General features: G+C 39.2%; 2 protein-coding genes across 4 annotated transcripts; both read right to left on the bottom strand.

Annotated features, from left to right (window-relative positions):
* Positions 1-407: 407 nt before the first annotated feature.
* Positions 408-6,901, bottom strand: LOC118812774 (zinc finger protein 726-like). Its single transcript, XM_036577891.1, has 4 exons — positions 6,835-6,901; positions 5,030-5,251; positions 3,657-3,887; positions 408-1,196 (listed from the first exon to the last, which is right to left on the bottom strand). The coding sequence occupies exons 2-4, from the start codon at positions 5,243-5,245 to the stop codon at positions 438-440; spliced, it is 1,206 nt and encodes a 401-aa protein (XP_036433784.1). The 5' UTR covers positions 5,246-5,251; positions 6,835-6,901; the 3' UTR covers positions 408-437.
* A 1,695-nt stretch (positions 6,902-8,596) lies between these two features.
* On the bottom strand, positions 8,597-20,881 carry LOC118812776 (zinc finger protein 3 homolog). 3 transcript variants are annotated; one of them, XM_036577893.1, is made up of 4 exons: positions 20,699-20,881; positions 18,833-19,060; positions 16,591-16,815; positions 8,597-11,113 (listed from the first exon to the last, which is right to left on the bottom strand). In XM_036577893.1, the coding sequence occupies exons 1-4, from the start codon at positions 20,765-20,767 to the stop codon at positions 10,439-10,441; spliced, it is 1,197 nt and encodes a 398-aa protein (XP_036433786.1). In that variant the 5' UTR covers positions 20,768-20,881; the 3' UTR covers positions 8,597-10,438. The 3 variants fall into 3 exon arrangements, with proteins under 3 accessions (XP_036433786.1, XP_036433785.1, XP_036433787.1); XM_036577892.1 differs by lacking the exon at positions 20,699-20,881 and adding an exon at positions 20,473-20,687; XM_036577894.1 differs by lacking the exon at positions 20,699-20,881 and adding an exon at positions 20,477-20,685.
* Between the last annotated feature and the right edge of the window lie 1,570 nt (positions 20,882-22,451).

Here is a 22,451-nt window from a genome sequence, read left to right on the forward strand (position 1 = left end):
CAGCAACAGCAGGACTAACAACAATTGTCTCTTAACTAGTGGGGCAGAGCCCAGTTTTGTACACCATGTCTCAATTTTTTTTATAATTACTGTTTTATTATTAAAGCAGCTGTAAAGAAACACATTATTCCCAATCAAACTGAACATTCTGGAGTTGGAACGTACACTGATGTCTTGAAATCTTTGGTACTGTTGAAAATGGAACTCCAACCATGGAAAACCAGGACCCATTTTCACAGATCTTCTCAGAGCAGAAGTGCTGATCTAGGATGTTATCCATAAAATCATGGTAAAATAGAGTCTGATCTTCAAATCAGACCTTCTACTTTCCGTTTTGTGGAAAATATATATATATATATATATTCACACACACACTTTTGAAGCATTTGTGTGTCTAAATTCAAATGCTTAAAGCTCTTCCCACAGCATTAGCTGTGTCATGACTTTTCTCCTGCATGAATGCACAGGTGTGCCTTGAGGGTACCATTATCTCTTTCAAAACTCTTTCCACACTCTGAGCAGTGATACAGTTTCCCGCCTGTGTGAAAACGCTGATGTCTTTGGACATCACACTGTCTAAGAAAACTCTGTCCACACACTAAGCAGCGATACGGTTTCTCTCTTGTGTGAATGTTTTGGTGGCTTCGAAGATGAGTCTGTCTAGTAAAACACTGTCCACACTCTGAGCAGTGAAACGGTTTCTCTCCTGTATGAATGCGCTGGTGTCTTCGGAGATGACTCTGTCTAGCAAAATTCTGTCCACACTCTAAGCATTGATGCGGTTTCTCTCCTGTGTGAACGAGCTGATGTTGTTTCAGATTGTTTGGTTTAGTAAAACTCTTTTCACACCATAAGCAGGGATACGGTCTCTCTCCTGTGTGACTGAGCTGGTGTACTTGGAGATGACCCAGTGTATCAAAACTCCTTCCACACTCTGAGCACTGGTGATTTAATCCTTTGTCTGTGTTTTCTTGGGTCCTGGGTGATGGGTTTGTGCAGCCTGTAGCAGATGATGTTTGAGTACTGGAGATTTCGGAAACCTCATCCTCACATTTAATCTCTTCTGGCTTCAGCATTGTGATGCATTCCTCTTGGTGGCTTGGTGGTTTCTTGATGTGGTTGTGGAAGTAAATTAGAACTGCAGGTAAGTGGACAGTCGGAACAGGAGGGGACTCAGAACAGGAGGCCATTTTTTCCTGGAAAAAATAGGAAAGTGTAAAATTCAGTGTCAAATGTACAAAAAAATAACTTGGTCAGAGATTAAAGTAGTCAAATGGAAAAAGCTGTGTCAAGCTGTGAGGTTTACCCAACAGAACTTTTACAGACAAATATAAAGCACTGTTATAATTATATCTAACTATTAACCTTTTCAGTATTGTTTGGGATTCTGTAAAACTACGGAAAAGTCCAGCATTTATGCATGCTATTGTTATTTGCTCAATTCACCAAGAACATCAAAAATGTGGCCCAGAAGCAGTACAGTTTGTGTGCCACTCACAAGCCCTTGGCCGTATGGAATAGACAGGCTTGTTTGTGGCAAAGTACAGCATTTACCTTTTTGAGCTAAAATTTGTATTTGCTTGTCATCGGATACTAAATAATGTGGGTACTTGAAATTCAAAGCCTTTGCTAAACCTTATGAACCATGTTACCCCAAGCTAAAAGAAGACAGAGTGGTGGAAAGGAAGGCAAAAAGGCAGAAAGGAAGACAGAGTGGTAAAAAACTGTCAAAAGAGTCTTAAAAACTTCAGACAACTCTCAAAGAGTACCGTTAGGTTACTGTTGCACATTTCTTGTGAATGGCTACGGTCAATCTGAACTCTTGATGCTACCCTTCAGCCACCAGGCTGCGTTTATCTGTGGCTATAATGATAGCGATGTGTGGCAGAGTTCTTGAGCTTCAGGCTCAAACTCGAAGATGGGTGTGGCTCACACAGTCTCCACTCTCGGACCCACGTTGTGCTAATTTGAGATCCTTGCTTCTGCTACCTGGGCAGCTTTTCAGCCCTGCAGCAAAAGAGGCCTAAGAGAGATGGGTACAGAAGCATGCTGCCAGCAGATGGGACAGTCCCCAGCAGCCACCTCACCAGTGCCTCCTCAATTCTGTGCCTGTCTGCGGTGCCTGTCACTGCTCTTGGTCTGTTGTAGCTGTGCCTATTCCAAATTTGAGCCATACACTTTTGACTCCATCCAGTTCGATATCGACACACATTGGTAGGAATTACCCTTCAGTATGTACATGCCACAACAGATGCTTTCAGCTTAGGCTGGGGTAACATTTGGAACAAATGGGCCACAAGTAGGAGACAGGCCAGAGTTCACCAGCCCAATGATGCTTTGCCTCATCCCTACAGGGCAAACGTTCTTGTTTAGACAACCAATACATATACATTGTTCCACATTGACCATTTAGGGAGCAACAAGGCAGATTGTGTTTTGTGCGTTTCACCTGCCCTGTCATCTCAATCAAGTGGCCGATTCACTCTCCCGCCATCATATTTCTCAGGGAAACTGAAGATTAAACCCAGAAACAGCTCAGATGATATGGAACACATAAGGCAGAGCCAAAGTGGATCTATTCACAGATGCTTACACACTTCCCTGTCTGGTTTGCCCAAATAGACTTGCAAAGCCTCATTTGGCTTGGGGCATCCTGCACACAGCTGGCCCAATTATCTGCTATATTACACAGGGTCCAACAACAGCAACATCAACCACTGCTGATTCCCCCCATGTTGACCAGCAAGACCCTGGTTTATTCAGACAACTAATGATTTTAAGTTCCAGAATTAAATATATTTCACTATATCGCTGTTGTCAGGGAAGCTTCTCCCCCTCAGGCAAGACCTTTTGTCACAGATGGACAGCAGAATACTGCATCCCTGGCCAGGCCATCTACAGTTCTGGGTGTGGCCACTGGGGCAAGAGCAGAGTTCATGGAATGCACATTAAGTGTGAACAACACTGTTGAATGCCCGTGCACCTTCCACTCATACCATGTTCATTTAGAAGAAGATTATTATCACCATCATGTTCTGATCAAGCTATAGATCTTATTGATTGTCCATTACCCACTGTCCTGAATTTTGTACAGAGGTTGTTGGATCAGGTCTTTCTCCTTATGATTGAAGTACATGTGGCAGAAATCACTGCACATCACATGCAAGTGGACAGTTGCACCTTGGTTTCACTTGGACTCGTCACATCTTTCCTCAAGGGTGTCAGACAGCTATGCATACCAGAACAGCCCAGAAACCCAACTTGGGACCTATGTGTGGTGTTAGATTCTCTGTGTAAAACTCTGTTCAAACCACCTGGTGGTGTAGACATCAAGAGGCTATCACTCAAAACAGCCTTCCTTCTAGCAATCACATCTGCTAGAAAAGTCAACAAAAACCCAAATTTATTCCAAAAGTGCTGTCTTCTCGATTTGTCAATCAGCCTATCAACGTTGTCTGCCTTTTGGATGTGAGTGATGCAATCCATTCATCCTTTCAATTACACATTTCTACCAGAGGTCTTCAAATCTTACATAGTGCAGCCTTAAAAGAAATATTAACTGCGTTTTTAAACTTAAATATTATTTAATATATTTTAAGGATCTGTTTTTCCACCAATAAATAATTGTAACTAATAGGTTTTGCAGGAAAAATTACCTCATCATATGTGTGTTTGTGTGATGTGTTGGTTTGGAGTATAGCAAAAGATTGAGTATGGGAGATTTCGGACGCCACATCTTCACATTTAATCTCTTCTGGCTTCAACATTGTGATGTGATCCTCTTGGTGGTTTGGTGATTTCTTGATGTGGTTGTGGAAGTGAATTAGAACTGCAGGAATGTGGACAGTAGGAGCAGGAGAGGACTCGGAACAGGAAGCCATTCTTTCCTGGAAAAAAAAATAGGAAAATGTCAAATTTAGAGTGAAATGTAGTAAAACAATGATAAACATAATCTCTGCCCAGCATAACCTGGACAGAAATCAAAGTAGTCAAATGAAGAAAGCTGTGTCATGCTGTGGGGTTTCCCAAACAGAACTTTTACAGACAAATATGAAGCATTATTATAATAATTATATCTAATTATCAATCAGCGGAAGAGCATGGATGCTTTAAAGACTGGCTCTCTCCAGCATGTGAGAGAAGAGGACACTGGCCACACGATCTCATGCTCGCCATCAGCTGAGAGAGACTGAGAAAAGTGGGACTTGTGTAAATAAAGCCGTTTGTTCATATGCAGGATTTTACTGGATGGTACAGGGTGGTCAGAGTACCGCCCTCTCCCGTCATGTCCCTGACCTGCACATGATCCCGAGCCCTGTTGTTTCTATCCTGGCCATGGGCCAGGATCGCAGGGTTGGGTTGGCCAAGAGAGGGCATACCCAATGTGGAGGATAAAGATTCTCCCTGGCCAGAATGGCTGCTATGGCCCATGCCTGGGCACTGCCGGGTGCTCCAGAGGACACCCGTGTCGCCATTGATGACAGCAGTGCCTTGTGTCCCGGAAGAGAGCACAGAGCCGTTGCTAGTGTTGACAGTGCTGCATGGGGTCTCAGAGGACACCCCAGTGCCACCTGGTGTCCTAGAGGACACTCCAGCGGCATCAGCGTTCCTGCGTCTTTCATTCTGTTATAGCTAACAACGTGTGCCACACAAACTGTACTGCTCTAAGGCCACATTTCTCGAGGGCTTGATGTTCTAGGTTGATTTAGGTATTGAATAATGGCATACATAAAGGCTGGGGTGAAAAACTGCATTACCTTTAGAAGAACAGTCAGTGTTCTTCTATATGGTGTTCTTCTTATGCATGTGCATATGTTGTATGTTAGTGTGAGCAGAGAGATTAGGAACTGACAATCAACATTACGAGCATTGGTGCAATTACATATTTCTACCAGAGAGGTCTCCAAATCTAACATGGTGCAGGTTTAATAGAAATATAAATTAAATATGTTTTTAAACTCAAACATTATCTCATACACTTTGAGGCTCAATATTACAACAGCAAATAAGTTCTGCAGAAAAAAATCACCTCATCATGTGTGATGCTGGGTGATGGGTTGGTGCAGAGTGTTGCAGAAGATGTTTGAGTATTGGAGATTTCAGACACCACATCCTCACATTTAATCTCTTCTGGCTTCAACAATGTGATGCAATCCCCTTGATGGCTTGGTGGTTTCTTGATGTGGTTGTGAACTGTTGGAAAGTGGACACTAGGAGCAGGAGAGGACTCAGAACAGAAGGCCATTCTCTCCTGGAAAAAAAAATTACAGAAATGTAAAATTCAATGTCAAACGTAATAAAACAATGATAAATCTATAACATGGTCAGAAACCAATCAAGTGGAAAAAGCTGCCTCAAGCTGTGGTTCACTAGACAAACGTTTACAAAGATGAAGCATTATTATAACGATTTTGTATCTCATTATTTTGACATATGTCTTACTATCTGACAACAATAACTTGCGTCATAATTATTGCTTACAATTACAGCATATTCTTATAATAACAACTTAGTCTTTCATAATTAAATAGTTTACCATACCATGTTGAGAAAATTCTCAGTATTATGAGACAATATCTCAATAATTGTTGACTAAGTAAATAATAATGAGAATCGAGGACGCTGTTGTCATTCTTATGAGATAGCAAGTCACGATAATGAGATGATATGCCATAATTATGAGATATGAATTGCAATTTTGGAAAACTCTCATTAATATGACTTACTAAATGGCTATATATTTTTCGCCAGTGGCAAAAACAGGCTTCCATACACTAACACACAAGGGTTTAGTGTAAGAAAAAAAAAGAATATTCTGTTGCCTTTAACTTTCGCTCTGAGTGATAATTTCACATGTAAATAAAATCACAGCACAGATGTTGTCTTTAAACTATGTGTATGGTTATTTTGTCAATATTGTGATTATAACATCAGGATTTTAGCAATGCACAGCAGCAGCTTGGAAACAGCTCAGAAATGACTACTGGTTAACATGTAGTCTTAATGGGCTCCATTTCAGTGATTATTTCATACTTACCTGACAACAAAAGAATATGTAAATAAGAACAGCGTTAGTGGGAACTCGGCTGTATGAAAATACAGTGTGTATGAACACAGAGTAGGAGAGAAGCAGCAGGAGGTAAACTTGGCAGAATGCAAATATGATGTGATGATGTCACAAATACGCCAATTAGCACAGGGCATTATCTAGCCACATTTAGTGACTTTCTGAGCAGGATTTAGCTTCTTTCCATGGATGTTCATGGGACACCCGCACCACCCTCAAAAAACAAAAAACACAACTAGCATCCCTCATCCACCCACACTTAACCAGCAACCCCCACCCAAGTCTTACTAGCATTACTGAGCCATGCAAACTTAACCAGCAACGCTCTCCCACCCAAGCTTAACTAGCATTCCCCATTAGGAAGTAACCATAGAGCAGAAGAAGGAACAAGCAAAAGTAGTCCAGCCAGCACATATCCATTAGCACAGGAACTGAAGTTTGTAATTCTGTTCTTCTCTACTTGTTGGATCATTTTGGCCTAAAGTAAAATGCTAAACCTACAAAGTGAGAGGTGTGAGAAACAGTAAAGCAGCCCAGGAGCTGAACCAACATGACAGAATGAAGTCAAAGCCAAAAAAGAAGTTAGGAATTATTTTAACAAATAACTGCCATAATAAGTGTGACTAAGGCTGCTTCTGTGTTAGCTTACAAAATTCACATATTTTGCATCTTTCTTATCACATGCAAACATTTCTCTACCCATCTCTGTGAGAGTGTGTTAAAAATACAGAGTAAATAGCATAAAGTAATATCAAACAGCTCTTTACCTTTAACAGAGCAACATTTTTCTCTATAAAAACAATAGACTGCTGAATTCTTCTTCTTCTTCTTCTTCTTCTTCTTCTTCTTCTTCTTCTTCTGTGTGAATGGCAGCTGGTGGCCCAAGAGGTACATTACTGCCATCTACTGAGCTGGAGTGTGGAGGGAGACTTCAGAAGCACATGACCATCCTGTGCATATATATGCAATCTTAAACCCCAGAAATAGGGTAAAATCATAAACCTCAGTGGACCTCAAAAAACTGACAAAACCTGTTTGTGCACCCTGCGCATCTCTGACCCATATTCAAGTAAGCTCTTCAGAGAGAAATCCTTGTAACATCCTTGATCTCACAGTGAACCAAAATATCTTCAACCATTTCTCTATTTTGACAATTTTGGCAAAACCCTGATTCATATTTCATTATTAAGTGCAGTGAGGAATTTAGCACTGCATGCTCTATTTGAAATTATGTAATAACAATCTCTTGCCTCCCATCATATCTCCTGGTTACAGCTAAGCCAATCTGTTGTTGAATTGTATATAGATGTCTACCCTGATGTTCATGTTCTCAATCATTCTGCCACAATGTTTGCACACACACCGATCAGGCATAACATTATGAGCACCTCCTTGTTTCTACACTCATTGTCCATTTTATCAGATCCACTTACTATATAGGTGCCCTTTGTAGTTCTACAGTTACAGACTGTAGTCCATCTGTTTCTCTGCATACTTTGTTAGCCCCCTTTTACCCTGTTCTTCAGTGGTCAGGACCCCCATGGACCATCACAGAGCAGGTAGTTTGGGTGGTGGATCATTCTCAGCAGTAACACTGACGTGGTGGTGGTGTGTTAGTGTGTGTTGTGCTGGTCTGAGTGGATCAGACACAGCAGTGCTGCTGGAGTTTTTATTTTTTATGTATTTTTTTATTGTTTAACTTTTAATCAAAACTTTTGCCTCTGCCTTACTTGGTGGAACTGCCAAACCTTGTCTACAATTTCATTCCCTCTCAGTTACATGTATGCTGGTAACCAAAGAAGGCTAAAAGATATGGATTACTTTTGGAGCCTTCTTTTTTTAACAATCAAATGAAACATAACCAAGCAGGGTTAATTACCTTTCAAATGAGACTGACTCGACATCAGATTTGAAGCCCTTCAGGTCCCATAGTTCCCTCACACCTGTCAAAAAGCTGCTCCAATGTTTACCCTTGTTTTATCTCGAGCTCTGTTGAATTCTTTCCTTTTAGTTTATTTTTAGCTTTCTTTTTAGCTTATTTATTGGTAATGTTCCATCCAGAACCAAAAAAATGCTTCTTATATCATGGAGAAAACATCAATTTTTTTTTTTTTTAAGAGAAAATGACTAAAGAATCACACATGCTGGACTTGGTTAAAAATCTCACGGCACCGGCAAAAATCTGATGACCGAAGACCCCTATGGTGGTCTGAAATGTTACAAACTGTAGCAAAGTTAAACATTCCCTTTTCAACTATTGTTTAACGTCAGGGTTTGACATAAAATATTGGACATTAAAAAATCTAAAACCTTGTATTCTCCCTAACGTTGACTCCTCTGCTTCCACCCCTAAAAGTACTAACTTTCTCTAGCCTTGATACTCTTAAGCTGTTTTTACATCTCCTAGTTTCAACCCTTAGAACTGGTTAAATAAATTATTTAATAAATGATGACATAAATATTAATAAATTATGACACATTGTAATGATTAATCTCTTCATTTTTATTTCAATGGAATTTAATAATAACCCATTTCCTGAACCAGTTGTTCTGTATTATCGTAATACCCTTGACTCATTTGACAGGTTTTATTGTTACAAACTCAGAAATCTAATTATGTGAAATAGATTTACATTGTTATTCATCTAAAAAAAATCCAACAAAAAAAATCTGATGACCTAAAGGTTTCCATTGGTACTATGAAGATCTTGTAATTAGGTTCACATTCTATGCATCTGTAGTTCATATAATAGTATAATTCAGCGCAGTATTTCTTGAAACTGCACTAATCATTCTGATGCAGGATGAATTTGTCTATGATATCCCTCCAACACTGGCTGGCTGCTGAAGATGGTTTTGATGTCTTTTTCTTCCTCAAAAAGGTTCCTATTGTAGCTCCTGTTCGATAGTCACCACACATACTTGTCTGACTCAATGAGTCGCAAAGTTGTCCTAGACATGTCACTGGCTTATTTAGTGCATCCAGGATGTTCGCTTTAGCTTCTTAGATCCTCTTGAAACAATAACACAAATACTTTTGCACAAAGAATCATGGATCAATGGGCAGAGTTTAATCATACTATAGGGCTGAATACAACAACCTGATTGGTCAGCATCCTTTAAAATTTGGCAAGAAATTTTATTTCGAGGCTGGTGTAGTAGCAACTCAAAATGACTAACAAAAAGTGTTATGGGGCAGGGTTTTACAGAGATGAAAAAATATATAAATAAAAAACAGTTGAGGATGTGGTTGAGTAAGTTATTATCTGTTCAAAATGACTGGTTAAAAACGGCTGAAGGTTTGTGCTTTCCAAAAAAATGGCTAATGAAAGAAAGAGCAGGGTTTCCAGAAAAAAAACATTTGAGTGGTAGGAAGGTGTGATATCCAGGGGCAGAACATCCATGGTTCAAACTGGTCGGAGGGACGGGACTTCCAGTAAATGCATGCTTCTGATTGAATGAAGTGTCTCCTATTTCTTTCTCCGACACCATCATCATTGGATAAATAGTACTTCTTAAAGAATTAATGAGAGAGACAGAAGAAAAGTCAAGCTCCACTCTTGCTCCAGACCTTAAAATCAATTAATATGTTTGGGATTATTTGGATTGAGAAGCAGAAAATGCTACCAAGCTCACAGATTGAATTTGGGAGGTGTGGAAAAATATATCTCCTGATTTCTTTGAGAAACTAAAAATGAGCCTCCTGAAAAGAACGGAAGCTGTAATAAAAGTAAAAATGGACACAGTAAATACTGAAAAACTACTTTTGTGTAGTTTTCTGTAAATATTTTTTTCTCTCTACCACTGCAAACTGAATAATTTTTACCTAATGGCCATTTTAAGTTGTTAAGTTGCATGCTGTATAATATAAAAATGGAAAAAAGTCTTCATTGTTTTCTTAAATTTAAATTTTATACTACATTGTATTCTTTTAAAGCATTTGTGCATATTTAAATTTAAATGCCTGAAGTTCCTCCCACAGCATACATAGTGTTGTGATTTTTCTTCTGCATGAATGCAAAGACATCTTTCAAAATGATTCAGCTCACTGAAATTCTCATCACACTCCATGCACCGATGCGGTTTCTCTCCTGTGTGAACGCGCTGGTGTGTTTTGAGAATACCTCCATTTCTAAAGCTCTTCGGACGCTGGCCTCCAACCCCAGTCCTGGAGCACTATTTCCAGCAGAGTATAGTTTCCTTCCCATACCTAACACTCATCTATCTGATGCAGCCAATCATTAAAGTCTAAAGCAGACTGCAGAAACGTAGCTCTCCAGGACCAGGGTTGGAGACCACTGCTCTAAACAGTCATACATTTTTTCTGACATGTACCTTGAGGGTTCCACTCTCTCTAAAACTCTGTCCACACTAAGCAGTGATATGTTTTTTTTCTGTGTGAAAGCGCTGGTGTCTGTAGAGATCATTCTGTCTGGTAAAACTGTGTCCACATTCTGAGCAGGGGTATGGTCTCTTTCTTGCATGAATGCGCTGATGTCTTCGGAGATCACTATGACAAGTAAAACTCTGTCCACACTCTGAGCAGTGTGAGGGTTTCTCTCCTGTGTGAATGTGCTGGTGTCTTTTTAGGTGACTCTGTCTACTAAAATTCTGTCCGCAGTCTAAGCACTGAAATGGTTTCTCTCCAGTGTGAATGCGCTGGTGTTGTTGTAGATTGTTTGGTTTAGTAAACCTCTTCTCACACCATAAGCACTGATACGGTTTCTCTTCTGTGTGAATGCGCTGGTGCATTTGGAGATGACTTGGTGTAGTAAAACTCCTTTCACACTCTGAGCACTGGTGAATTAATCCTTTGTCTGTATTTTTTTGTGTTTGTCTGGGTGATGGGTTGATGCAAGGTGTAGCAGATGATATTTGAGTACTGGAGATTTCAGACACCACATCCTCACTTTTAATCTCTTCTGGCTTTATAACTGTCTTGCACTCTTCTTGATGGCTTGGTGGTTTGTTGCTGTGGTTTTGGAAGTAAATTAGAACTGCTGGAATCTGGACACTAGGAGCAGGAGAAGATGAGCCCATTTGTTCCTGGAAAAATAGGAAAATGTAAAATTCAACATAAAAAAGCCTAACCTGGTCAGAAATCAAAGTAGTCAAATGGAAAAAGTTGTGTCAAGCTGTGGGGTCTATCAGACAGAATTTATGCAGGCAAATATGAACATTAATATTATATTATTATAATCAAACCTAATTATCTGTTCAGCAGTTTTAGTTCAGTAGTATTTGAGAGTCCCTAAAACTATCAGGCCAATACCTACGCAAATAATTTAATTAAACAGTAGTGGCTTTTGAAATGTGGAATACATAATACACTGTCTGAGTTACTAATAGCATTGAATTGTTGGGTATTTTACACTGAGCATGTTCATCCTATCTTGCACATGTGAAAAAGGAAAGTTATACTTCACTGTGATCAAGGATGGGCAAACATTCAAAAGCTAGCACATTAACATAGACCATACATGCAAAAGAAAAGCACCTTTTAGAAGAACAGTTCTTTCAAAAGACACACAATTTACAAGTCATTCTAGCAACTATGTATGCCATCATTATTAGCCAAAATGACCAAGAACATTGAGAAATGTGGCCCAACAGCAGTACAGTTTGTGTGGCACGCAAGTTAATAAAACCCGGTTGATGCCCTTGGCCCAATGGAATTCTCAGACTTGTTTGCAGCAAATCAAAAGCATTTACCTTTTTGAACTGAAATTTGTATTTGCTCGTCTTAGGATACTCAATAATATGGTTGCTTGTAATTCAAATCCTTTGCCAATCTTTATGCACCATGTTACCCCAAGCCAAGAAAAAAGAAGACAGAGGTGAGGACTGTCAAAAGTGCAGGCAACCATCAAATAGTACTGTTAGCTTACTGTTCCATATCTCTTGTGAAGACTGCAACCAATCTTAATTCTATGAGAAAATGGCTAATGTAGTTTCTCCAGGACACAGTGGTACATTGAACACAGAACAGAAGCAGACAATAAGTACAATAAATACAAACTTTACAACACTATACAATAAATTCCTCTCTAAATATACAATAACTAGACCTGTAGTTACGAGTGCAGAAGTTCAAGTGCGGCAGATAAGGTGAGTAGTATGGCTCAGGTAGTAGTTCAATGAGAATAAAGGTCCATTAGACAGATCCGTTCAGCAGTCTGACTGCCTGTGGGAAGAAACTGTTCTTGAGTCTGGAGGACTTGGCCCTGATGCTCTGTAGTCTTCTTCCAGATGGGTGTGGTGTAAACAGCCTGTGTGATGGATGAGAGGGATCCTTCCTGATCCTTTTACACCGTTTGGTGTAGATGCCCTTGATAGCAGGGAAGCTTGACCCTTTGATGGACTGGACTGCACTACCCACTGCAGTGCTTTTCTGTCTGAGATGGAGCAGATTCCACACCAGACAGCGATGCTGCAGGTGAGGGTGCTCTCTATGATGCTTTTGTATAAGCATCAAGGATGGGTGTTCACAGGCCAGCCCTCTTTAGTCGCCTTAGCAAGTAGAGGTGCTGTTGTGCCATCTTCACTGAGGAAAAGATTTGCAGGGAACAGCAGAGATTTACAGTGATATGCAGTCCCAGGAGCTTGAAGTTGTGAACTGTCTCCACCACTGTTCCGTTGACATGCAGAGGGGTGTGTGTCATCTGTGACCTTCTGAAATCTACAGACATCCCTTTTGTCTTGGCCACATTCACAAAGAGATTGCTGCCTGTGCACCAGAACTCCAGCTGCCTCGCTTTCTCTCTGTAGGCTGTCTTATCATTGTTGGAGATGAGCCCTACAACTGTAGAATTATCAGCAAAGTTCAGCATGTGATTCCTCTGATGTTTCATGGCAATGTAGTCATGAGTGAGCAGGATGTACAGCAGAGGATTCACTGCACAGCGCTGGGGGGCTCCGGTGTTCAGATTGATGGAATCGAATAATCTGTTCTGGATCATGACTGATCCTGATCCTGTCTGAGGTCTGTTACTCAAAAAGTCTAGAATCCTGTTACAGAGAAATGAGTTGAGTCCAAGTGAGTAGAGTTTGCTGACTAACTTCTTGGGTATGATGATGATGAATGCTAAGCTGAAGTCCAAAAACAGCATTCTAACATAAGTGTCCTTGTTGTCGAAGTGTGATAAGACCAGATGGATGACTGTGGATACGGCATCCTTAGTGGAGCAGTTTCACCTGTAGGCATATTGATGGGGCTCCAGTGTTGATGGATTGGAATGCTTAATGTGAGTCATAACCAGGTGCTTCAAGCACTTCACGACAATTACGGTTAGAGCAACCAAACTGTAGACATTAAGGCTGGTGGCAGAAGACCTTTTTGGCGCTGGAATGATGGTGGCTTGTTTGAAGCTTGTTGGGATAGCAGCCTGCTCCAGGGAGATGCAGAAAATGTCTGTGAAGACAGCAGCAAGCTGGTGGGCACATTCCTTGAGCACATGCTCAGGAATGTTATAAGGGCCTGCAGCTTTATGTGGGTTCACCTCAGCAGGGTTCTCCTCACATCAGCTGTATTCACAAGACAGCACCTGGTCCCTTGGGGAGGGAAGATCCTCACTGCTACCTCAGTGTTGGATGCTTCAAAATGCTTCATAGAAGCTGTTTGGTCCAGTGTATTCTGTTCCCTTGTTGGGATGGAAACATGCTGGTAAAATTTTTGGAAAATGTTCCTCAAATTAACGTCGGTGTCACCCGTGACAATAATGAAACTCTTAGGGTGTTTTGAATTGAGGTGACAGCATCACAGAGTGACCCCAACTTGTCCTTCAAGGATAAAGATGGTAGAGAGTTTTCTTGGTAAATAACAGTTTTCTTGGTAAATAACAGTGGTAAATAACATTGATTATTGTTATTCAACTGCTACAGAACGGTAGCTAAAAAGAAGCGTTCAATCACCAAATTTTATTCACGTAGATGCACAGTCTGCCTCCTCTGGTTTTCCCAGATGAAAGGTTTCTGTCTGCACTGAAGCAGGTTAGGCCGTCAAGTGTCCAGTTGGGGATGGTGCTGTGAAGCCATGTTTCAGACAGAATTAAAAAGCAGCATTCCTGCATCTCACGTTGTGCAGTCACTCTGAGCCTGAGCAAATCCATTTTGTTGTTGAGCGAGCGAAAGTTGGCTAAAAATAGCTAGGGTGTCCAAAGAAGCCCAGCTTTGTTTACGTCCTCCACTAGCTCTGCTCGCAGCGTCGATCGCTGTGAAAAAACTACTGGTGTCGTTCCATTTTGTAACACCACCTGCCCAACAAAAGATGTTTGACTGAAGACTGAACATAAGAGACGACCAAGACACACACACACTGCATGCAATACAAAGCAAAATCCCTGTTGCAGCTCAAGAGTAGCAATGTGGTCTGGGTTGCTTACTGATCAACTAAAGACACTGTATTTCAGCAACAAGATCTTTTCAGGTTCTTATTATGTCAGAGCTTGAATAGCTAAACCTTTTTTGAAGAGGAACATTTACATCAGGGGCTTGAACACACATCCTAGTGGGAACATCCATTTCAAGGTCTCTAAGAACTTACCTTATCAAGTTGCTTACAGGTTCTACTGCTGAGATAGACACACTAGGTATTTGATTTGATTTTGAAGAGTAGTCTGCACTGTCTGGAGTAGAAAGACTCATAGAGCTACATGTTACTAACTTATAGTGTGACAAGACCCCTCATGGAGAGAACTCTAGTGCCCAGCTTTTGTTTGCTCAAGAGCCAGTCTTACTAATAATTTAAAAGAACCACTGTAGGAGCAAGAAACTTTAGCTGGCTGACCAAAAAATGTCCCTGGTGTGGTCCACTCCTGGAGATAACCTATGTCAGAGCATGGACAGACATACACCTGTTTTCCTTTTAACAATCACAGCCATACACACACTCATGAAGCTTTAGGCAAGTCTGAGGGTGACAGGTAAATAAAAATCCTTCATAAGATATAGTGCTTCTTAACAGGTGAGGTTCTTGTTCAGGTATTATACTGGATGTGCTTTGAAAGGGTACTTTGATGAGGAGGTTTTTCCAATAGGGGTAGATGTTCTTTATTAGAGATTAGTCACAAACTTCTGCTAAGGAGCATAGTTGTGATTTGTTGGTATTACTCATTATTCCCTTTAGGCTTGAGGTCTGTGTTAGTGGGGGCAAACATCTGCAGACATGAAAATTAATTAGCAGTGAAAAAACCAACCCCATGTAGCGGGGTCCAGCTGCATCACTCCTAGATGAAAATGTAAGTGATTAACAAGAAAATTCTGGTAGGTTCTGGTACACTCTGAGACTAGAAATTATTTACTTCAATCAGTTCAACAACTACACAAATACAAATGTGTTATGCTTAATCCATAGTTAGCACTATTGATGTAATGATGGCAGGTAAGCTTTCATAGCTGTTATGACGGTCCACAGAAATCAAAGATCTTTGAGCTTGTTGTTGTTGTATTACCAGTGCCTTTAGTGGATTAGTCCGCAACCTAGACCACATTACTAGTCTTCAGTGGCATCAGAGATTATCGCAAGCAATGTGCGTACTTAGTTTTCTCCACATGTTCAGTCTTTAAACGTCTCCTTTTCACAAGGGAACAAAGAATTAGTTGGCATCTTAGCAACCGTCTCATAGAGTACAGATTGGCTGTAGCCTTTCACAAGAGATGTGGGACAGTAAGCTAATAATACTCTTTGAGGTTTGTCCTTGCTCTTGGCAGTTTTCACCACTCTATCTACCTTTCTTTTGGCTTTGGGATTTGGCAAAGGCTTTGACCCGCAAGCACCCACATTATCTAGAATCCCATGGAGAGCAAATACTAATCTCAGCTTAAAAATACCTATAGCATAAACATGCCAGCTATTGGCAAGCTCAAAACAAACAAACAAACAAACAAAAAATTCAGTAATCTAAGCTAACTAAATAAATGAAAGCACTTTACTAACCCAAATTAATGTTTTTCAGGAGATACGTGTGTCATGTCCAAAATTCCTTTAACTTTTAAAGAAGATATTTTTCCAGTAATTTTGTTTACTTTGACACAAATACTGTTAGAATTATGGGCTTCCCTCAATATCGACCACCTTTGATCATTTCAGGTTTTCTGTAACCTCAGAATTTAACCAGCAAGACTTTCAAACTGAGACAAATACTTGTTCTAAAATGGAAGTAAACAACATTTAATACTGTTTTCAGATGTGATTTTATGCAAGAATAAAGTTTAAATTCTACTAAGGTGGGAGATTACATTTTTTCAAATTTCCTTACAGCAACTGGCAAAGAGAGTGACGGGAAATACGCAATATGCAGAAGTAGCTGAAATTCAGAAATGGGGTTATATTATATATAAGTCATATGCCTATGATTTGCCACAAACAATTCTGTCAATTTCATAGGGCCAAGGGCATCACCTTGGTTCTGCTGAAGTTTCCTGCTTTAACTCAAACTTTATTTCACACACTTTGAGGCTCTGCCTGTCTATCAATATAATATTATAATAAGTGATAAGTAAACAGGTTTTGCAGGAAAAATCACCTCATCATGAGTTCCTCTGGATACTGGGTTGGTGCCGAGTGTACTAGATGTACTGGAGATTTCAGACACCACATCCTCACTTTTAATCTGTTCTGGCTTCAACACTGTGGTGTGTTCTTCTTGGTAGTTTGGTGGTTTTTTGATGTGGTTGTTGAAGTAAATTAGAACTGCAGGTAAGTGGACAGTAGGAGCCGGAGAGGTCTCAGAACAGGAGGCCATTTTCTCCTGGAAAAAATAGGAAAATGTAAAATTCAGTGTCAAATGTAATAAAGCACTGACAACCGCATAACCTGGTGTTGGGTAATATATCACAGCATAAAATTAAGCTAAAAATTTAGAAAGAGTGAATGGTGGGGGTGAGAGCACCCACAGGTGTCATCCCCATCTAACATACATAGATTTGATCAAAGCAGTTATAGCTTTATGCAAATTATATGCAAAATAGACAATTTACATGCACAATTGCTGATTCATGGTTACAAATCAGAATTGCTAAAATGCAGACTTGGATGGACTCAGGAACAAATTGAACAGAGTCATTGGTGAGATAAAGGATAGAGTCCTTCTTAAAGATGTCAGCAAGAGTCGCTCTCAGTCAGGCCTTGAAGGTTCCCCAATGATCACTTTTTACCCAGTTATGCATGTATTTATCCAGGTAAAACTTTATAATTGAATATTTCTTGTATAGTTCTTAGTTACTAAGGTAGCTCTAGTTAAGATCAGTTTATTTGGATAAGTCCTACAGACTGATGAATCTTTCTGATGAAGCCTTCCAACATTCTTAGTGGTTCTGTTGGTTTTTATTAATTAACTCTTATTTTTCTAATTTATAAACATATTTCTCTTTGCAAAGTGTAATTTTTTGTTATAGCACACTCTCATGTAAATGTGAAGTTTGAAATCATTTTACGTGTAAATCAAACTTAAGCAAATACGTGATTTGTGATTCACTTCATGACCCTGAGTGGTTCCAGTACATCTGCTAAAATAGCTCATAGATGGGCATAACAAGCTCTTATCTCATGTCAGAGTGTTCTTCTCAAGGAACATAAAGCTCACAGAGACACAAACGCCAAAGAACTATTATTTCTAGGAACATATTCTTAAGCAAATACTCTACATTAAAAAAGATTCAAAGTGGATTACGGGAGTCTATATCCCTTCACTGGTCAGAAATCACAGCAGTCAAATGGAAAAAGCTGTGTCAAGCTTTGTCAGGGGTTTACCATTTTACAGAAAAATATTAAGGATTATTATAATAATTATATCTAATTATCAGTCTGATCAGTATTGTTTGAGAGATCCTTAACCTATACTGGGAACATCAACACTTACCTAAGATTCATTTACTTTAATAGTAGTGGCTTTTGAAATGTGTAATAGATAATATGTTTTCTGTGTTGCAAAGACCCTGGAAACATTGAGTATTTTACACTGAGCATGAATATCTTGCACATGTTAAAAAGGAAAATTATAATGGCCCCCACCATGTGTTCCAAAGGGGGGGAAGAGTTTGACATTCTAGCTCTGACATAAAAAGCTGACAACATAAAATCATTATCACAAAAGATCTTGGAACTTGTTGCTCTAATTCAGTGCCTTTATTAGTAAGCGCACAACAGTCTCAAAATGAGAAATATTAGGTATATTGAGTAAAAGATTTAACATATTTTCACTTGATAAGACATAGCAGAGACAAAGCACAATGTGTGTGTGTGCTTAGTCTTCTCCACATGTTCAGTTTTTAAACATCTTTTGTCAGGCACCTGGAGTTTTAGAAGGGAACAAAGATCTGGTTGGCCTCTTCTTAGCCACCGATCTATAGAGAGTTCAGATTGGCCAAAGCCATTCACAAGAGATGTGGAACAGCAAGCTATAAGTACTCTGTGAGGGTTGTCTGCGTTCTTCAAGACTTTTTTTGTCTAATGACTAATTGTGTGCAGTTGTGTTCTTCTAAAAGGTGTTCTTTTGCATGTACAGTGTATGTTAGAATGAACAGAGTATGTTAATGTGAGCAGAGAGATTGGGAACCTCTAACAAAAAAAAAAGCACAACCGAGGCTCAACCAATGCTACAAAACAATTGCATGCAATTACACATCTCTTCTACCAGAGAGGTCTTACGTAGTGCAGCTTTAAGAGACTCAAAAATAAATTCAAAAATTATTTCATAATTTGGGGCTCTGCCTTTTTACCAATAACACATTAATATAATAAATAATAAGATCTGCAGGAATAATCACCTCATCATGTGTGATGCTGGGTGATGGGTTGGTGCAGAGTGTAGCAGAAGATGTTTGAGTACTGGAGATTTCAGACACCACATCCTCACATTTAATCTCTTCTGGCTTCAACATTGTGATGCCTTCTTCTTGGTGGCTTGGTGATTTCTTGAGGTGGTTGTGGAAGCCAGTTAATACTGTAGGAAAGTGGACACTAGGAGCTGGAGGGGACTCAGAGGCCATTCTCTCCTGGAAAAAAAAAATAGGAAAACGGAAAATTCAGTGTCAAATGTAATAAAACAATGACAAACGCATAACCTGTTCACAAATTAAGTGGTCAAATGGAAAAAAGTGTCACACTGGGTTTACACGATAGAACCTTCACAGACAAAAATGAAGCATTATTAAAATGATAATATCTCAAAAATAAACCTTAATTTCACAATTATGACCTCTCATAATAATGACTTAGCATCGCCATTATGACTTAGTATCTCATCTTTATGAGATTTAATATTATAACTGACAATTTCTTATAATTCTAACTTGATTTACTTTCTCATAATAAATTCTTGATTAGTAATTATTATGAAATATTAAGTCATAATTATAAGAAACTCATTATAGAATCCATTATTATGAGATTGCAAGTCATAATAATGAGATGCAATGTTATATTTGTGAGATACTAAGTCATAATTATGAAAAGCATTATTTAGACTTTCACCAGGGGCAAAAACAGTCTTCCATACATCATCACACAGGGGTTTAGCGTGAGCAAACAAATAAGATAAATATTCGGTTGCTTCTAACTTTTTCTCTGAGTGATCACTTGGCATGTAAACGTGACCAAAATCACAGCACAGTTGTTAGCTTCAAAGTATGTATATGGTGATTATTTCAGATGATGTCACGGTTATAAAATCTGAATTTTAGTAGTGCAGAGCAGCAGCTTGCAAATGGCTTAAAAGTGACAGCTGCTTAACCTGTAGTCTTAATAGGCTGCATTTCAGTCAGTATTTCATACTCGTCCCATTGTCTTTCAACAGAAGCAGAAAAACATGTAAACGAGAACAGCTTTATTGGGAGCTTGGCTGTATTAAAATACAATACAAGAGAAGCAACCAGATGTAAAGAGCTGACACTAGACAGAATGCAAACATGACTTAATGACATCATGAATATGGTAATTAGTATATGGAGTCATCAAGCGACAATAAGGAGTTTTCAAGCAGACGTTAGCTACATAGGGAACCGACCACCATCTTCAAAATACAAACAAATCAAATCAAAAAACTTAACTAGCACCTTCCCCACCCAAACTTAACCAGCAACCCTCACCCACCCAAACTATCACCCCCATCAAGAAGTAAACACAGCCTAACAAAAACAGTAATAGCAGTAAAAACAACTTCTGTAAACATACAAGCAGCACCAAGCACAACTAGTCCAGCCAGCATTTATCTATTAGGAACTGAAGTTTGTGACTGTTTGTCCTCTCTCCTTGTTGGAGCTTTATGGTCTAAAATAAAAGGGTAAATCACCAAAGTCAGAGTTGTGAGAAGCCATAAAAGAGTTCAGGAGCTGAACCAACACAACAGAATGAAGTCAAAGCTAAAAAAGGAGCTAAGAATGAAAAGAATGAAAAAGGTCATTCTTACCCACCTCTGATGCTCTTTAACCCATACAGAAAAAACATTACCTCCCAAAAACACAGAGCTAAGAGCTAACATTAGCCTCCTCAGCTCAATCTGGACAGAGGCTGATTCTGTGTGAGCTCACACAGTTCACATATTTTACATCTTTCTTTTCAGAGGCAAACATTACTCTGTAAGAGTGATTTTAAAACAGAGTAAACAGGGTAAAAAGCATTACCCAAAGCTTTACCTTCAACAGAACAGCAAATCCTTTGTTATTCTTTGTGAATGGTGGTTGGCTGGGCAGGGCAAAGAGCATTAGCGCCACCTTTTGAGCTGGAGTGCAGATTAAGACTTCAGAAGCACACGACTACCCTATACATCCCATTTTCAATAAATAAATTATTAATACATAAATAAATAAACAAATAAAGCAGTGAAAACCTCTGTTTCCTACACAGTGTGTAACAAATCTTCTGTACAGACACTGATGTTCCTGCTAAAAACAGAGTAAACTGTTAAATCAATGTGATGAGCCAGTTATTAATCTCAGCATTACAAAACTCTTTTGGGAGACAATCAAACTGAACATTCTCCTCAGGAGTCAAAATGTTATATGTGATACATGACGATCTGAAAATCACACCCACATTATTGTTAAATTTGCAGGACTTTGGTGTTAGGATATGACGAATGACTAAAAGATTACTATATATGCATGCAAATTGTATTTTTACTAAAAAATGCTTTTCTAAAAATTAGACTCTTCAAGATGCGGCATACATTTTCAACATGAGACAGAACTGGACTGCAGGCAGGCAAGTCAAGCAGACACATTCTGTATCTACAAAGCCACGGTGTTGTAGCACACAGAATGAGGCCTGGTATTGTCTTGCTGAAATAACCATGGAGTTACTGGGAAACACATCTCTGTCAATGGTACCTTCCCACATATGCAAATCAGTCATGATGTGGGCACTGATGCACCCCATACCATGACAGATGCTGGCTTTTGCATCTTTTGCAATCTGAATGATCTTTTCCCAAAAACAAGCTGAAATGTGGATTCATCTTATCACACATTTCCACTGTGTTTTTAACCATCGGAGACGAGACTGGGCCCAGAGAACTCAGCAGTGTTTCTACATACACAGAATGAGACTTCTCTGGATTCTCTGAATCTTTTCACAATATTATGTGTGGTAGATAGTGAAAGACCTAAATTCTTCGCAATCTTGCATTGCAAAATGTTCTTTTTGAACTGGTTGGCATCTCTCAAAATTTGGCACAAAGTGGTGAGCCACAACCCATCTTTGATTGCAAAGACTGAGCCTTTGGGGCTTGCTCCTTTTATAGCCCAATTATGATACCCTCAAATGATACCAATTCACCTGCTTATTATGGAATGTTTCAAAACAGTGTAACAAAGATACAATTAAGATGGTCAGCCAAAATATTATAAATAATTTCTTTGTATTTTTGTTAGTTAAATAAAAGGTTTAAGAGAATTAACAAATCTCAGATTCTTGTTTTTATTGCATTTTACAGAATGTCCCAACCTTACTGGAAATTGGGTTTCTATGTCTTTTTTTTTTTTTAAAAACACATTACCGTTGCTCTGAAGAAAATAAATCAATATAAGCTCTTAATGAAGGAAGCCTTGTGCATATTTTAATATATGGTGTGTTGTGTTGTGGGGACCAGACCAGTTTTCAAATGTGTTTGGTATCTTGTGTTAACTGTTTGGAGAATATAGCTTCTGAATGAATGAGTGTTCAAGCTACTGGGAAAAACTATAAATCAAAACCTTTGCAGGAGTCTGCAACTGACATAAAAAAGGCCACTCACTGATCATACTGAAACATGAAAGGGGACAGCACATAGGTATGTTTGACACTTCTTGACCAAGAATGAATGTTCTTTTTCCATGACAAGTTTTTGCATGACGAAGACAAACAGGACATCCTCAAATAGTGTAATGCACTCAAAAGCACCAACATTTA

The sequence above is a fragment of the Colossoma macropomum genome, unplaced genomic scaffold (assembly GCF_904425465.1).
Source record: "Colossoma macropomum unplaced genomic scaffold, Colossoma_macropomum, whole genome shotgun sequence".
Lineage (NCBI taxonomy): Eukaryota > Metazoa > Chordata > Actinopteri > Characiformes > Serrasalmidae > Colossoma > Colossoma macropomum.

Coding starts and splice junctions, on each gene's coding strand:
- LOC118812774 (XM_036577891.1), bottom strand. CDS start 5,245: ATGGCCTTCTGTTCTGAGTCCTCTCCTGCTCCTAGTGTCCACTTTCCA. Junction 3,888..5,029: donor CCAGCATCACACATGATGAG/GTGATTTTTTTC, acceptor TTTTTTTTCCAG/GAAAGAATGGCTTCCTGTTC. Junction 1,197..3,656: donor ACAAACACACATATGATGAG/GTAATTTTTCCT, acceptor TATTTTTTCCAG/GAAAAAATGGCCTCCTGTTC.
- LOC118812776 (XM_036577892.1), bottom strand. CDS start 20,544: ATGTTAGCTCTTAGCTCTGTGTTTTTGGGAGGTAATGTTTTTTCTGTA. Junction 16,816..18,832: donor CCAGCATCACACATGATGAG/GTGATTATTCCT, acceptor TATTTTTTCCAG/GAGAAAATGGCCTCCTGTTC. Junction 11,114..16,590: donor CCAGAGGAACTCATGATGAG/GTGATTTTTCCT, acceptor CTATTTTTCCAG/GAACAAATGGGCTCATCTTC.